Source organism: Amblyomma americanum, chromosome 11 (genome assembly GCF_052857255.1).
Source record: "Amblyomma americanum isolate KBUSLIRL-KWMA chromosome 11, ASM5285725v1, whole genome shotgun sequence".
Classification (NCBI taxonomy): domain Eukaryota; kingdom Metazoa; phylum Arthropoda; class Arachnida; order Ixodida; family Ixodidae; genus Amblyomma; species Amblyomma americanum.
In genome coordinates this window covers 32202709-32219566 of record NC_135507.1, presented here as the reverse complement: position 1 = coordinate 32219566, position 16858 = coordinate 32202709, and the positions used below count along the sequence as shown (strand labels likewise).

General features: G+C 45.2%; 2 protein-coding genes across 8 annotated transcripts in view; both read right to left on the bottom strand.

Moving 5' to 3' along the window:
- Nucleotides 1-1825, bottom strand: part of Klp10A (kinesin-like protein 10A) — a 48758-nt gene extending 46933 nt beyond the window's left edge. The window contains exon 1 of one of the 2 annotated variants that reach the window (XM_077642877.1): nucleotides 1604-1825. In XM_077642877.1, the coding sequence (XP_077499003.1) occupies nucleotides 1604-1664 (61 nt within the window). In that variant the 5' untranslated portion in view covers nucleotides 1665-1825. The remainder of the gene's footprint in view (nucleotides 1-1603) is intronic. The other variant, XM_077642876.1, reaches the window with a different exon arrangement.
- Nucleotides 1826-3414: 1589 nt separating this feature from the next.
- LOC144110576 (dystrophin-like) overlaps nucleotides 3415-16858 on the bottom strand; it is a 28352-nt gene continuing 14908 nt past the window's right edge. For 2 of the 6 annotated variants that reach the window (XM_077643588.1, XM_077643586.1), the window contains exons 16-19: nucleotides 16190-16368; nucleotides 13107-13293; nucleotides 10762-10819; nucleotides 3415-9546 (exon numbers count right to left, since the gene is read on the bottom strand). In XM_077643588.1, the coding sequence (XP_077499714.1) occupies nucleotides 10809-10819; nucleotides 13107-13293; nucleotides 16190-16368 (377 nt within the window). In that variant the 3' untranslated portion in view covers nucleotides 3415-9546; nucleotides 10762-10808. The remainder of the gene's footprint in view (nucleotides 9547-10761; nucleotides 10820-13106; nucleotides 13294-16189; nucleotides 16369-16858) is intronic. The other 4 variants (XM_077643585.1, XM_077643584.1, XR_013309875.1 and 1 more) reach the window with 3 other exon arrangements.

Below are 16858 nucleotides of genomic sequence, written 5' to 3'. Positions count from 1 at the left end.
GAGAACAGCGCGAGACCCAGCAACCTCCGACGGGGGACGAGATCCATCCAGTGCAACGACACGGGAACAGCGGAAACAGTAAACAAAACAAGACACACACGCGGGTCAGAGTAAAAATTTAAAGGGCGGCCGGCCTTGGCGAATTGCAAGAGCGGAAAACCGCGCGCGGCGGAAAGTAGACCGGCCATCTTTTTTGCATTTTTTTTCTACTCTCCTCCCGGCACCTTTCTTTCCTGCGTCGACCACGAGGGCTTGTCCAATGGGAAGAGTAAGAAAGAAGCTTACTCTAGTTTCCCACAGGTCGTCCTGAACAGCGCCTCCGGCATCTCTTGCCATCAACCGCACTACTCGCCGCGACTACAAGCACTCGGCGCAACGCTGCAAGCTCGGCCCACGATCGAAAAAAAGATCAGTGGAACTGCATTCGACCCCGACATGTACATAAAGCGGCGAGAAGCAACTTCCCTCTCCCAACGCGTGGGCGATCAAACAAAAACAGACCGACAGCGACCTACACACAGAAAACTCAGATCGATGGACCGCAAAAAAAAAAAAAATCGACCAGGAAGCAGTGCGAAGAGAAACGGCGTGAGCGCGCAGAGCAACCGTTGCAACCAAACAAAACCCGCAAGCGCTGCTTTGGCACAGAAAAAGAGCGGCTAGCGGCAGCGCGAGCGGCACAGCATTTAAAAGAGTTAAACGACCGTGAATGCCTAGGTTTGGCCTTGGCAAGAAAGAAGGGTCGAAGAGGGAGAGGCGTCCAGACAAGCTCCCCCCCCCCCCCTCCTTCCCCAACCTCCGCCCACAGCTTCGCTAATTCGTTTTGCGCGCCTTCTCGGCAGCTCGAAGTACAGATGATGCCGCACCGGCAGTGACCCATTCAAGAAATGAGCGACGCATGTCTGGGCAACCGTTGGCGGAGCCTGCTCTTATCGTACGGCTTATCAAGATAGATGCGGCGGGATCTTCGTCCGCGGCTTCCGATCCGTGAGCTCGGCTGTTCCGCTACGGTCAGCAGCCGTCTCGCTTTCAATGAAGCGTGCAGAGATAACGCTTCGGCGCGCGCTGCCCCGTCCGCGGGCCAGTTTTTGCGCGTGCAAACAATCATCGTTCCGTCGCATCACGACAGCCCTGACCCATTACGCAGTGAAGCCGCCGCTCCGTGCGCTCGGTGGCCGGACCGTTCGCAGCAGCACAATCCAGCGCCGTTTCAACCCACGCGGTTTACAGGTGCACAAACGTGCTTTATAAGCCAATGAGAACAGCCGCTGTGAGATGAGCAGCGACGGTCACAAGCCGCCGGCTAGTGCTGCTGGCACAGAAACCCACCCTTGACAGCAAGAAAAAAAAAAATTCGGGGAGGGCCTGGCAGCTACACCAACCGCCAGGCGGCTTCTTAGATGCGAAGTAAGGGACTGCGCTTGTGCTTAATATAACAGTGCAACCTGTGACTTGCCGAGCCCGTTCCCGCAGGCAACAAAACGGGTAGCGCGGAGAAAACGGGTCAGCATCTTGTTTCTCCGACGACCCAAGTGGCGCTGGCTAGCTTCACCTTAGGGTTAGGTTCAATGAAACGTCCGCCCAATGCTGCGGGAAGCCTTACCGTCCGTTCGCTGGATGTCGACGCTGGCGCCGATTTTCAGTCCTCCTAGTTGTGTCGCCATGGTAGAATTGCACGCTTCACCACGCGGCACTAGGTCGAAAAAAAGCCCTTCGTCGAAGCCAGCCACAACACAAATTATTCACGAGCACACATTGACAGGTAAAACAAGAATGCAACGGTCCCTTTCTCGAGACAGTTTAAATAGCACTTTTGTGATTGGCCGTTGGTCGCCGCTGCTCGTTCACCACCGTGGCCAGCTGTACTTAGGTTGAGCGCTGTACTTGGCGAAAGTTGAAAATAACAATGTAGCGGTAAAACTCTATGATATAATTTTAAAAACCGTTGACCGTAATTGTGAAGTATTGTATTTTATATTTTAATGATGTAAGTGCACTAAATGTTTGTACTTTTTAATAACAGACTCAAATATACGACGGTACTGAGCTCAAGTAACAAATATAGATAAGGCGTTTTATTTTAACATTTTTATTTTATTATAGCACTTTAAAAACATTTCTTAAAACGCCAGTTTTGGTTTCACAAGCGCAAACCAGCCGCACTAATGGCGCGTCTTTCCACCTTCCGTTGTTTCTGTTGTGTAATTACCAACTAAATACTTATGTCTTCATTCTCCCAGTGTTAGGACATACCTCGTTCCGCTCACATAAGAAAGCATTTACTTTTTTACTACCACAGTGCCCATGTGATCTACCGAGACTCAATCTAGTCTAACGATCTCAAAACTTCGGTAGTTTCTGGCGATTTTGACGGAGACAGCAAACACAAAAGATGACACGCGACTTCCCCGCCTGATGTACCAATTCATCGCACAGTAGATAGAATCGTGGATCAGTAAACTAACCTCGCCTTCAATTTTGTCCGCAAATTGTAGTAAAGTTGGCGCAGTTAAGTTGCACGAGCAGTGTTTGCCTGCATTCTTGCCACAGCCTACATTTCCTTGCACTGCAGCTTGAAATACGTGGCAGTTACGTAACTGCTTATATGCCTAGCCATCTTCTGCGCCCAGCTTTCAGAGCCCAGGTGCAAATCCTAACAGGTCAAACTGGTTTATGGTACAAGTTCCAGGTGAAGTCAACCGGCAACCAACTGAAACCTACTGGAAACTGCGCCTTAAACCAGTTTGACCAGTTAGGATTTTCCCCTGGGAAGGTAGCAGAGGTGCACGCAGCCTTCCCGGCTTCATCAACTGGCGGCACCAGATTTCATTTGGGCAACTCAAAGCAGCTCACTGGTGCAAAACCACATGTAGATTCTAAAGCCTGAAATCAATCCATGGGCTGTTTTTAAGGCTACAATTAATACAAAATTTTGTAACGACATAGACCACTCGCACAATAAACAACTTTTAAAAGTTAGAAAAGCCGATAAAGCAAAATCATGCAGGTGTCACCACCACCAGCCAATTTCAGAAATAAACTGCATGTGTCGACGTCAAATTTTTTTAGCAGATCCCGGAGCTCGTGCTGAAATCCTATTCACTTCAAAACGGTGTCAACCAGTCCTCTGTGTGGATGTCACGAGTTTAAATCGAATAGCAGAAAATTTTTTTAATTTCTCAGGGTTTTCTGCATGCCGATGTTAACATACCCAGAAAGAGCCAGAGAATCAATATCTACTAGAATAGGCAGAGCTGTCCTCAATGTCCGTTTAACAACGACAGCTCCTGCATCGGTTCCGACTGAAGACCTCTGGCAATCGGGGATGTGTTCCTGTACCACTGCCCCTTGCCTTGGGATGGTGTGTTGCCCATGGATTAAATAGAGGCATACAGAAGACACAATCAAACTGCCTTCACGTTGTGCACAAGTTTTTATTCATGAACAAAACAACTTTCTGAATGGCGCGCAAAGCACTGGCAAAATATAATCCCACTTCAGCTATATCCCTAAATCCCCCAAGACACAACACAGGCTATCTCAAACCACCAACATGGCTCAGCATACATCCGTTGAATATATTATGTTACAATATATAGAAAAAAAAGAGGGCTGATGGTACATTAAATATGTTCCAGTTACAATATAATAGAAGTAATCATACAGCTTCATCACAAACAAACCATCTTTCGTTATTAAGTACACCACTTACCCACGTGAATAAAGAAATGATTTGTCAAAAATATAGAACCAGTTTTTAAATTACCCAACTAACCAAAGAGTACAAAAATAACTTTCAAAATACAATGGATGTATGTAGCTCATACTTACACAAAATGTACAATGCAAGCTCACCACTGCAGGACCCAGAAAAAAAAAAAAGTAACCCATCGCTTGGAGAAACAAGCATAATAAGGCAACAAAAATTGCATCAATAAACAAAGAAATGAAGCCAACAAAAATCTCGCTACGATAACATGTTGCAGACTGTGCATACCAAAAGGAAGGATTGGATGCACAAAAAAACAGTATACCTGCTACTTTCCACTTTAAATCATGCAAACAGCAGATATGAGTCTGCTGACTGGTTGCTGGCATGAGAAATGTTAAAACGTAAAAAACAAGATGCAAATTACGACAAGGTACACTAACTTTGGGGACCTTGATCGGTGCTGGCACATTAGCCTTGAAGCACACAACAGTAGCACAGTTTTAAATTAGTGACTGACCAGTTTCTGAACAGTGTTTGCAGCTTGTAGATTCAATCTGGCTGAAAGGCAAAGAGATCTGTATTCTTAATGCAAAGCTTTCCTAGTCACATGTGCACCACATTGTAATTTGATCCGAAATGCACCATTAGATGTAGTTGATAACAAAGAAGAAAATTACAACACATTAATGATTTATAGTTGTGGCCTCCTTAAGCCAAAAATACATGCAAGTCCCAGTGCTTATGATGTCTTATTTCCAAGGTGACTTGGCTCGACATCCTCACGGTCCTTCGATTGCTCAAAGATCTATAATCAAATACAGTGTCACTTCACTGTGCAGAATTTGCGCATAGCTAACATGAGACAAAGCAAAATACTGAAGCAATGTGCTGTTAGCACGACTCATGACAAATTATTGAACATGAATTCAGAGTCTTCAAGAGCAGCTTTCAACCGGTGTCTCCCTATTCAGGGATGCTATTTAGCATCAAGGTAGATGTTATATTTTGAAATTCAAGCATGAAAAAGCCCCACGTGACATAAGCCCAAGAATTTGGGTTCACCACCACCACAAGATCAGCTGTGAGGTGCTAATCCTTTGGGTATGTCACTTTTTGATGCCCCTGTTCTTAAGACTGCTGAATAGGTATATAAAAAAGAAATTACTGCCATGATGGTTAGCAGCCCACCCTGATGCCTCTGGTAGCTTTCATGTAATATACAAAATGTAAAATCAGTGACATCAAGCCACTACCTCGAAAGTCATAGGCAATGATGCCTTGGCTAGCACTACTCTTAGGTGTAATTCATGCAAACAGCAGACTTGTATAGAGCAATAACAACAAAAAAAAAATGATTTTGTCAAAAATTTGACTTCTAACAAACTTGATTCCACCTTGGAGCGCCACAGAGCACTCCGTTGCCACCAGCAAGGCAATGATGTAAACCTGACAAGGCTTTCGAACAAGCACGTGTCATCATTTCATCGGCTTTTACAAAGCCTGGGATTTCTGCCCACACGGCTACATATCTTATAGATGCATGATCAATGATGGGTTTAACAGTAACAACAAGGGATGGTGACAAAACAACAGAAATGCCACAATAAAGCAGCACAATGCGAGAAGCGGCCGACACAGTTCCAGGCTTGGGCTAACCTGGCACAGCCCGATGCCACAACCCTTTAAGGTAAATGCATGCAAAATTCTCTGCAACAGTGAACAAAATCAGTACACGCAGTCAACAAACTTTCTGCGACACGATGAACTGTGGGCGAATTCGCCAACGCTTGCAAGTGCTGCAACGTTCACAGCAAAAAATGCACTACAATATACATATGACATACACAGGGGCATGCCGTAATGAAATTACAGAAAATGTACACCACTGAGGCCTGTGCGCCTTAGCAGCATTGCGCAGCGTGATATCAAGAATATGACAAATTGCCGCTGATCATTGCAATTAATTCCCATGCATACGCCCTTATCTGACAGCTACGAATGGTCAGTGAAACTGTCCACGTTTCCTACCTGGCAGTGGAACAGAGCCAAAGGAAAAAGAATGATGCTTCAACAGTAAACAATTCATGCAACTAAATATTGAACAGAGGGTCAGTGCCACACACCAACAAGGAACAAAGCAGCATATCACTGCACCAGACTGCTCTTGGAAGCAGCATGAAGACCTTCCGCACAAGCTGCCCCTCAAAGCACCTAGCTGCCTAAGTCGGACAAAAGTAAAGAAAAAGCGGTTTTTCCCGTCAAAGGAATTTCTTCCAGCCAATAGCGTTGGCCGGCTCTCGTGAACCTGCTAGCAGCACCGCGGCAATGCAGAGAGTGGCATGACGATGCAGGGAGGCGACTATCCCCTTTCCCCTGACACTCCGTGCATTGTCACGCTAGCAGTGTCATGAGAACTGGCTGACGCCACTAGGCTGGAAGAGGGTCTTTTGATGGGGAAAAGCTGATACTACTAAGTGCTGCGTGTGGTGCCAGCCTAAGCGTGGTACCACTAGGCTGGTATGCTGCAGCTGTGATGCCCAGCTTGAAAGGCATACAACACAGACCCAGCACTCACAGGGCACTTGTATGAGCCAGTTCCATCCTGTGTGTTCTCTCTCATTACACACTTTCATTACACTAAGCATCCCACGTGCACTGTAGGGCAGAGCGAAATTACCGCATTTGCTCACATAACAAACACACTCACATAAAAGACTTTTTCTGCATTTATCACCCCCAGCAGAGTAACTAGGACCCCTTCAGGACAAATGCCTTGGCTAAGGTTAGGCATTAAAATTCTAGAAAATTTTGGTTTCCTGCAGTGTAAATTACACCCCATATAATAAATGCACCTCTCGAATTAGCACCAATTTTTCTGACAAAAAAGTGTGTTCATTACACGAGTAAATACAGTACAAGGAGCTAGGCACCCTGAAAAATGTCAAAACAGACTCCTCTCCAGAAAACCTAACACTGGTAATAATGCAGGCTACCGACCTGCGTCTCTTATCAAATGCTGTTTTCTGCTGCGGCTAGGGAAATGCAAAAACATTTGTTCAGTACGCTCAGGGAACCACTGACCCTACTTGTCAGTTGAAAAAATAAAAGGTCAATGGCCACGGGAAGCTACCATTTCGCAGGATTTCTGCACCGGACTGTGTAAAGGTGTAATGTAGGCATAATGTACAAGCCGATTTCTGAGCTTTCTTACAGCAAGGCTGAGCTTGCTCGAGATCTGCCCCACTACAACAACAGCAGAGATCCATTAGAAAAAAGTATGCTATGAATTCCGTACTAATAGCTTTTGAGGTGTAAAAAAGAGTTTGGACCTGACTGTCCGCTATGGACCTCCGAAAGGACGGTATGAAAAATAATTATTTTTTTGCAAACATGAGAAAAGAGATTGTAGCACTCTGTTGCAGGCACTTTAATAGTTGAAGATCGCAAAATCGGTGAGAATGCACAGAATTGCACCTGCAATCCACAATGAGAAAAAAAAGTGAACGAAATCAAAGCCAGTAAACTGAGAGTCGAACCATTTGCACGTAAAATGTCAGTGGGAAGTGCTCCTGGTACTCCCCTTCGGACGGACAGAGGCTAACAATGTTTTCGATGAAAAAAGAAAAGGTTTTGATTTGCGGACATTTACATGCCGCAGCAGGCATGGTTTTCCGAGTTCTCCGAGTTGATTTCAACAACTTGAAGTACTAAAAGAACACCAAAATCCCAAAAAATAGGTATTTTTAGGATTTGCCTCAATCGAAATGCAGCCGCTGCGGATAGGAACCGAACCCGCACCCTCAGAAACAGAATGCCACAGCCTCTCAGACACTGCGGTGGAAATCAAGAAGAAAGAACCATCATGATGCATGCTGTTTTTGCACGATTTGAAGACAAAGTCTAGCACTACATTTTCTGTGCTACATCTCTCCCACTCACACAAGGTTTTATGAAAGTTGTATAAGGCACGAAGATCACAATCATACATTTTGATTAAACTGCACAGGTTTCTATGCTTGAAGGAAAACGCCCAAAAAATAGTTGGGGTGTAAATATTTCCCAGTCATTCGAGATAAATCCACTTCGAAAAAGGCGTGAACTGATCAGGCAGTTGGCAAAAATGCCTCCTGGAGACTTGCTCAAAGCAACCAGTCAAGATAATAATGCACTTACACAAAAAAAAAAGACAGCGGCTATGCTACTTATGACGATGATGCTGAAATTTCCACATCAACAGTAATGCACACTGAACTGCTGACAGATGAGGACACACCGGTATGGCAGGTACCACGCAAATGCACTGCTGTGCAAAAATGGAGTCAACTAACAAAAACGAGGCAAAAACAACAAAACAAAGGTCCAGAGACTGTGAGATGCAAAAATGCTAGCCTAAGCTGCCACATCCTAAAACTAAACCAAAAGTGTTCATGCAACCCTTGTAGCCTATTCCATACACAGATTTGTAGCTCATCCATCAAACCCCTGTAAGATGGGAGAAAAAAGAAATACCAGAGTAAACGAAAAAAAATATGCTCCTCAAGTATCAACAGCAAAATACACATGCACTGCTGTCACACACACACACACACACACACACCCCACAGCCCCTACCAACCCACCTACAGTATGCATACTAGAGTTATCCCCATTAATTCATTCACTTGACTTGACAACTCTATGCATTGGCACTTCGCAAATTTGAAAAAATAGGCCAGCCAACTTACATTTCTATGTACTTGTACATTTTGTGACGGAGAGTTAACACACAGTTCTCGTAAAATTCCGAGACAGAAGCAAAAGCCCCCGACCACCTTGTACGGCACCCACTGATATACGATTACATGGTAAAAAAGCACACAGGATACCTGCAAGTAGACGCAAGGGACGCATGCTCGAAATTGAGCACGGCCTAGTACGGCAAGCAGCAGGCTTTAGTAAGGCTGTTGGTAAGGCTGGCACAAGTCCTCCTAAATCCCTTTCTGGTTGTACATAAACAATGATAGAGGAACAGCTTCCATCAGCCCAAACTTGCTCAAAAGAAAGACGAAGCTATAGACGCGATCGATTAAATAAACCAGGCACTGATTACAGAAGCAAGGCAACAGCTTTCTACACTAGGCGGCAGGAACACCCAAAATGGAGCATTCTGGAGCTTATCCTGCCAAGCAAGCCTTTACCCTGCTGTGTTTATCTATGGTAACGCGTTGCTCCAGGCAGAAAACGCTAGGTACATGTATTTTCAACACCCTTTCTTTCCATCCCCTTCTGTAGTAGTTCTGCTGTGTCGTTTGTCGACCATAGAACGTATAAGGCAATATTTAGTAGCACTGGCCTCGAACAAACAGCAGCTACACACCAGCTGGCACAACTTGGCAAATAGAGAAAGATAAACAAAATCCAAGCACAGTGACCTTGCGGACAATTCCAGAAACCCCGGCACACCGATGTCTTGCGTACTGGAAATGGCAGTGAGTGGCGGGAACGTCACTCTCCTCTGTCCCACTTGAAAAAAGACAGACCTACTCTTCTACCACGAACAAATCCGGTTCCTCTGTTGAGTTTGCAAAGGCCGACCGAAGCGGGGTGTACAGTTGCTCGCCGAAGGTTTACAACTGTACAGATGGAGAGGGCATACTCAAAAGGCACCTGCCTCTAAAGCGGCGTGAGCGAGCTAGAGAAAAGAAAAAAAAAGAGAAAAAAGAAAATCGCACGGCCAAAACTGGCTTTGATTCCCTCTTTGTTTTTTCAGCAGGTCTGCTTCATCCTGTCCATGACTTGCTGTACCTGGTTGACAGTCTCCATGACGTGGTTCTTCACCACCATTGAGTTGTAACCTGCAACACACCGTTTCGCAAACGCGACGGTCACCACAGATCCCGCAGTCACCAACGACCCGTGTCGTTAACACTGCCCGATTATTTCAATAAGGCAGACAGTTAAGGTGAAGACCCCCAGACTGTATACAACAATGAAGCAGTGACTGCTATTGAAGCAGAAATTTGAGCCAGATATTGTTCTTTTGAAGAAATCAGGAGGGCCCAGAACTCTTATAAAGATTGTCAACAAAGCTTACTGCGCTCATAAAACAATAAGATGCAAGAGAGAAAGCACAAATCAGACTTAAATGCCAATTGAGACTGCAAATATTTCCTTTTTTTTTTTCTGAAATTACTTACTTGCAATATAGAGAACCAAAAACTTACCATATGCTGAGTGCAGCGTAATAAGCTTTAGCAAGAAACCAACTGACACTGTGCAAGCAAACTGTAAATCAAATTTTTAACACAAGAAAGTGTTGTGAAATAAGATAAAAGAGGGAAGAAGAACAGGTGCAGCATTACTGCAGCTTGCATCGTTAAACAAAGACATCAGGCAAGTAGAGGAGAGAGCCTAGGGTGAAGAAAAGAGGTCCCTGAAAAAACTGTACAGAGGTAGACTTCATGACGCAGAATCAAAAAAGAAATATAGACGGAAAGCATGCATCATGACCATGCTTGTGCCCACTTCTTCATGCAATGCAGGCTGTATGGCATTCCAAACACTGCCCCATTGTTAAAGGCCCAAGTGTTCACACCAGGTTAGAATACAAAATGCTGTTACATATGCTTACAACCGGTGAAGCAGAAAATACTTTGAACTTTTGATGCATGTCAAGAAGAAAGGCGTCTGTGGATGCCCCGTACATTCGTGCACGTGCCACATTCAGAAAAAATCTTCCAACTTGTTGCAAGCCGCCTTTCATAGCCAGGAACCCAGGCAGGTGACCAGACTTGCAGCATGCAATGTAGATACACCAAGGCCCTACAACAGGTGTTTATCACTGACTTTGATGGGCCTAAGCAACAAACTACACGTTCATATTGCAAACGGCACAACAACTATGGCTGCAACTGTCGCAAAAATGAACTAATCTGCTACACATGCAATTCAGCTAAGAAAAGTATGTCAAATGTAATAGAATTTACGTACTAGTCAAACATGCCAAAGATGCACAAGCCCTGCTAATAACATCTAGCAGCGCAAACCCTTGAGCACTGATGTTTACTTACGATTAACCGAGATTCGCATTTTGGTCATTGTTTATTCGAGACCCAGATCAGCGTGTAGCTGTAGAGACAGGGCAAGGATAAAAGGAAAAAGACGTCAGCTAAGAGTCCCACCGATTAGGGAAAACAATGAGTTCCTGCAATTAAAGGGACCATGCAATGAATAAAATGTCGCTTGTAAATGTTTTGTTTTTTAAAATTCGCGGGCTGATCGGTCTGCTCGTAGTGACTGATTTTGAAACTAAAATCGTGAAAAAAGACGTCACTGTGCCCGTGACGTCGCCAGGCCACCACACTCTCTCATTCGCTGGAGCCACGACGTCACGGGCACACTTCCGGTAGCCGTGAAAATCGTCTGCTCGTGCCACCGCGCGACCCTCTCGGGCAAGCGCGGGCCAGGGCATTCCCTTCGCGCATATGGTTTCAATTTTCCTCTGCCCCCTCCTTCTGTCGGGAGTTCCGGAGCCACTCGCAGTGGCTCGCCGAGTCGCTACTGTCGTCGCTGGCGTTCAGCCGGTACGGCGTGAACACAGAGGGCTCGATGCCCATCACGGCCGTAAGAGTTAGCAGTCGCGCCTCGAGGTCCGGATCCATTACTGCTAACTACAACAGACGACAAGCAAAGAAACCCAACGCGCGCCGCAATCACGACTCCGACACTGCTGCTGGGATGCTAGGAGCGACAACCGGAAGTTGCAAAAGGAACGTCAGCAGATGACGTATTCGTGGGCGGGGCTCAGTCCCAGAGCTGTTTTCTTTATTTTTGTCTGGTGCCCCGCGTGTACGAGTTGAGGGCGGAGAGAAGGAGCGTAATTTTTAATCGTCTATATTTTCGGTGTTATTGATGCCAGCTTAAAAACTCTTGCGTTGGAGTGACGAGTGATGAAATGCCTATCTCTCGTCTGCTTTACGTAATCTCAATTAATTTATTGCATAGTCCCTTTAAAGAAAGTACAGCAGAAGCACTCTGTTATAGTCGCAAGTGCTGAGTTTTCCTGGCTGCTGCCTTTTCACAAGCCAGTGTCACTGCAGCTCCCTATAAATCCAGGCAATAAAAGAACTCAGATGTAACACTACACCGTGGTAGAGTTCTGGCACGGTATGTCACGAATGTCACCTTACAATATAGTGTTTTTACCCCATGCTAGCATTCTGACAGCCGATGTTTCGTATGTGCAAAATGACAATGGCACATAGGTCAAAGCCGGACTCAACACTCCAACAGCGCTTGACTAAACACCGGCCTTTTGCCTTTGTGATAAGTAATGCAATGGCTCATATTTATAACTTATGACAGACCTGCTATGAGCCAGGCAGTACAGAGTACATTGTGAGTACAGTATGTATGAGTACAGTACAGTATGAGTACAGAGGAGGTGAAACAGAGATAACCCTAGAATACCACAAGCAGCAGGTACACGCAAGGAAGTTACAAGACAAGTAGAGAAGATGACTTAGCGAGCAAAACCGATTACTGCGCCATTGTACTTAGTACGAACTTCAGAGAGAAGTGGAAGAGTTTTCAGCAGTATAGCATGTCCTTTTAAACGTTACTGACTACATACACCATGTGTTATTATTAACATCACAATCAAGATGCACTTGCCTGCTAATGCATAAAGGACCTTGCTCCCTTCATAGTCCTAGCTACATCTGCACCTCACCTGGCAGAATTGATTTTTTTTTTTTTGCTGTTTTCTGAACAATCACCAACGTCATAATTATCAACTGAGATACAAACACAACTCAAACCCAGAGGCGGGGTCTCTTACTTGTTGTGCACTTGTTCCATATAAACCAAGAAAGACCGAGAAGTGAGTGACTGCCATTTGCAACTGCTCATGAGATCAAATTATGGTAACTGCCTTGGTATTAAACCCGAAATATGCCCTGCGATCTGTCTTACCCCTAAAATGCAATGCACCCCAGACGAAGCGAAGGTTTTCGATGAGCAAAAATCTTTTACTCCCTTCAACAATATTCTGATGGACACAGACAATACAGTGCTTTGCTTTGTCTTGCCTCGGGTTTATATTGTGACCAATCAAATGAAAACACCTCAGACACGGATCGCTCTGACTGGGCCAAACTGAGAAAAGGCTTCAGGCAAGGACTAGAAATAGAACATCATGTCACTGTGTACACCCAGCCTCCAATGTCTGACTGCTTTTAAATCCTGGCTGGACTAGGGTTTCAGCACTCGCTGAAATGACACTACTGCATCACCTTCAGAGAAATTCGTCTACACAGCTTTGCGACTAAAGCTGATTTAGGCAATGTCGATCCAGTCCAGAGCCATTATCTAGATGAGAAGCACGAAGTTGGGGGGAGAGGGAAAGCTCACTCACCCTGCTTGGGCTCGGAGAGCAGGTCATCCAGCTGCCGCAAGATGCTCTCCAACTCTCCATCAAGGGGCAACCCTGGCACAGCAGATGGGCAGCAGCCGTTCCCCACCGTGGGGCTGGCAGGGTCGACAAGGAACGTCGACTGCACCGGTGCTGTCAGGTCTCCAAAGGTGCACTCCTTCGCCGAGTCCTGCAAGTTAAACGTAGTGGAGATAGCAAACATATTATTAGCACTGACACTTAGTATGTAATATATTCGACACCTGAAAAATACCCTTCTCAAACAAGCTGCAAATTTAGGCTTTTCCACTTTGAACTAAAGCAGCTGTTCGGGCTTATTAGTCAGTGATCATGGTTAAAGAATGCAGCGCGAAAAGACAAGGACAAACGAAGAAGTGCACAGGACTGGCGCTGATCCTGTGCACTTCTTCGTTTGTCCTTGTCTTTTCGCACTGCATTCTTTAACCATGATAATTTCCACTTTGTTTCCTTTATCACCAAAAAAGAAGCAACCAGATTTTATTTTTTTTTTTACGCAGCAAGCATTATACGTTGTATTGCTTTCCCACTGAATGACGACAAAGGAAGATCGACAAAAACATAACGCACTCTTTTCTCCACTCCCTCTTTTAACACAAAAGTGTTAATACCCCCCACGTCGAAAAAAATTGTCCAGCATCAGAGGCGTTGACTGTTTGAAGCCTCGCAACCAGAGCGGCCGGAGCAACCAGGCACTCCCACAGCCTATGTGGGCCACCTAGATCATGTGACCTTGTGGCATTATCACAATCCACCACTAGATTGTGAGCAAACTGGGTTTCACAAGCCCCACCGATGGCAGCACCTGGCATCGCAGGGCAGTGGCGCATCGCTTAACCACTGCGCCAGTAGTGGTATGAGTACTCCCAGCAATCTACGATTGTAAAGTCGAGAATTAGCAGTTCCTAATAAATGGGTATAAACTCATTCACCCCATTGCGTCGCATCCTTAAGGGGGAGCTTAGGTGTCCGCTCCAGTTTTTTTTTCCTCCATGTCTCTCACTTCAGTAGCAAGCAAAACTTGACCTTTGTGGGCTTCAATGCCCCAAAGTTGCACAATGGCTATGAGACACCACAGCGGAGGGCTCCAGGTTAACTCTTTCGGGTGGTTTGTACTCAACTGTGTACACTGCGGACTCACATCTTTTTCGCTTAGTGGGCTTTAGCTACCAGTAATTTCTTCTTTTCAGATGAGTTTAGCATCGCTCACATTGAAAGTAGGACGCTTTTTTATTCCACTAACTAGCGAATGCAGAAAGAACAATTCCACAAAAACAATGAGCTCGGTAGCATGTCTTCCGCTATTACCGTTGACGAATTCTGCCACATTTTTTTTTTTTTTCACAAAACACAAAATGATTCCACGATCCCCAAGGTGTTCATTTCATATCACAGTTTGTACGGAATTTTGTACAGCATGTGAAATAATTGACCATTGCTGTTTTCCAACGAATGGCTTTCTTGAGACCCATATAGTATGCTATTAAGTCCAGAAAATATTTGTTTTGAATTGAAATGATAATTAATGCCTTTAAGATACATAATTTCTACCGCCTGGGGCTCTTTAACCTGCACCTGACACTGCACAGCACACTGGCGTTTTTGCATTTCACCTTCAACAAAACTCGGCTCAGCAGCTACGGCACAGCCGTAGTTGTGGCATTTGGCGCAGCAACCAAACATCACTGCTACTAATGGCATATTCCAGTCGGTGATTTACGGGTTTGTTTCAGCAAAGAAGTGAGAAGTGCAAGCTATTTTGCACTATTTAAATGCTTTCAAGTTTTCATGTTTTCTTTGTTTTTTTCGGGCACTAAGGGATTTTTCAAGCTTAGAGGGAGCCGCAGCAACCTTCTCATATTTTTTACAATGCCCCTTTCGGTGCCACCAAAACGATGCCTCAGCGGAGCTCGCATGTCACTTGCCGTCCGTGACCCCTCTTTGCAGTCGTTATGCTTTTTTTCGTGCAACCCGTTTATAACAATTATTGGTTATAACAATGGAATTTTCGTTGCACTTGAACACTGTTATAAGTGGACTCGACTGTATGCCATAAGCCACTGAGGTGGGTAGTGGCAGGCTGCAACTAAAAAGCAGCAGAAGCACAAACCACCAATGACTCAAGACCTAAGACTAGTGATTTCACTCCTGTTTGGTCAACCTCTTTGCCAGAGACCACTCAAATTCATACCCACTTGCTTGCCGGCATGTTAAGAGCCTGAGTCACTCCTACTTCCAAGTCTAGAATCCCGATCCTCATCAGGATTGCTGCCCAGATAAGAAGGCATAAGCTTTACTGCGGAGCTAGTGCACATCAAGAAAAAAAGGCAGACCTCAACAACTGCCTGCCTTCTACCTCGTGTTTGCCAGTGTGCTCTAAACTGACGCCACACAGTCCTCTAGTTATGAAAGAGCTGTTGCCCAAGGTTTCAAAACGAACCCTTATCAATTTTGAATTAAGACTGTAGACTGACTTCAGACAACTTCAAGCACAAGCGCTATCTGGCAGTTCAGGATCCCGCCGTTTAGGTCGATTGAAAACACATCTCAATAATGCATACAGAACAGCATATCTACATAAAACTTAAAGGTGCAGGCAGCATTAGCCGTACATTACCACATTTACAAGAATATAATGAGTTTCTTTCTCCAATGTCATCAGTTATGAAACACATCCCGCGTTGTACCTTATTTCTCCACGTAACGAACGCGCTCACATAATGAATGCACCCCCCACTTTGGTGCAACCAATGCATCCCTTTCTTTCAGTGTACAGTCTGCTGATGATGACAGTAAATGCTAGCAGGTGCACTTTTCTGAATGGTGAAACAATTATGAAATAATACAAAGCTCCATACAAATAATAATGAAATAATACAAAGCGCCTAAGGAAGAGCCAATAAAAATGCTCGTTGAGGAATCCGAGAGCAAATAACTACTGCTGGTCGCGAAGGTTTCTCTGTGTCCCCTTAGTGGTGCTGTATGCTGCAAGCAACTAGGGACAACAGAAGGTAGATTTCAGAGCACAAAATTTCACAAGAGCTCACCAGTGTGCTCTTATTCCCACAGGCACTGGTGATCTCGGCAGGAGCAGCACAGGCGATGGGTGAGGGGGGCTCTGGAAGAGTGGACGAACTCGCTGCCACGTCTCGGCGCAGCTCCCAGACAATGCTTGGGGTCGGTGGTGGGGGCGGTGGGGTGGGCGCACTCAAGGGGGCCTCCATGGCTGCAGGGGAGAAAACACGCATTGCAGGCACATCTACCAGTGGGGCTCCAGACCATTCTCGACAACTTTAATGAGCTAAGACTAACTGCAACGCTCAGAACCACAACCTGATGCACATTTTTTATAGTGAGCAGCTTTCTTTTAAGGGACATCATCCAGGATAACTGTCAGTGCAGTCAGTCACTTCATGCCTTCACCGTAGAAGAAAAGAAACATTGGCAATAGTCAGCTACAGTCGTTAACAGCCAAATTGGACACCAAGCTAAGATTTCTATGACAACTTCTTGCTGAATTATGCGCATCAAACTATAGCTCAATCAGCCAAAAAATTTTTTTCTTGTTCTCTCAAAACTGCTTTCATGATGGAATTTCACAAACTTGTGGATTGCCTTCAGGACAGACCCCTTGAGATGAATTCTCAATATGATACACAGTCCGAGGACAGCTGTTTAATATTCTATAGACATTACTAAAAAAGCTGCCAGTCTCC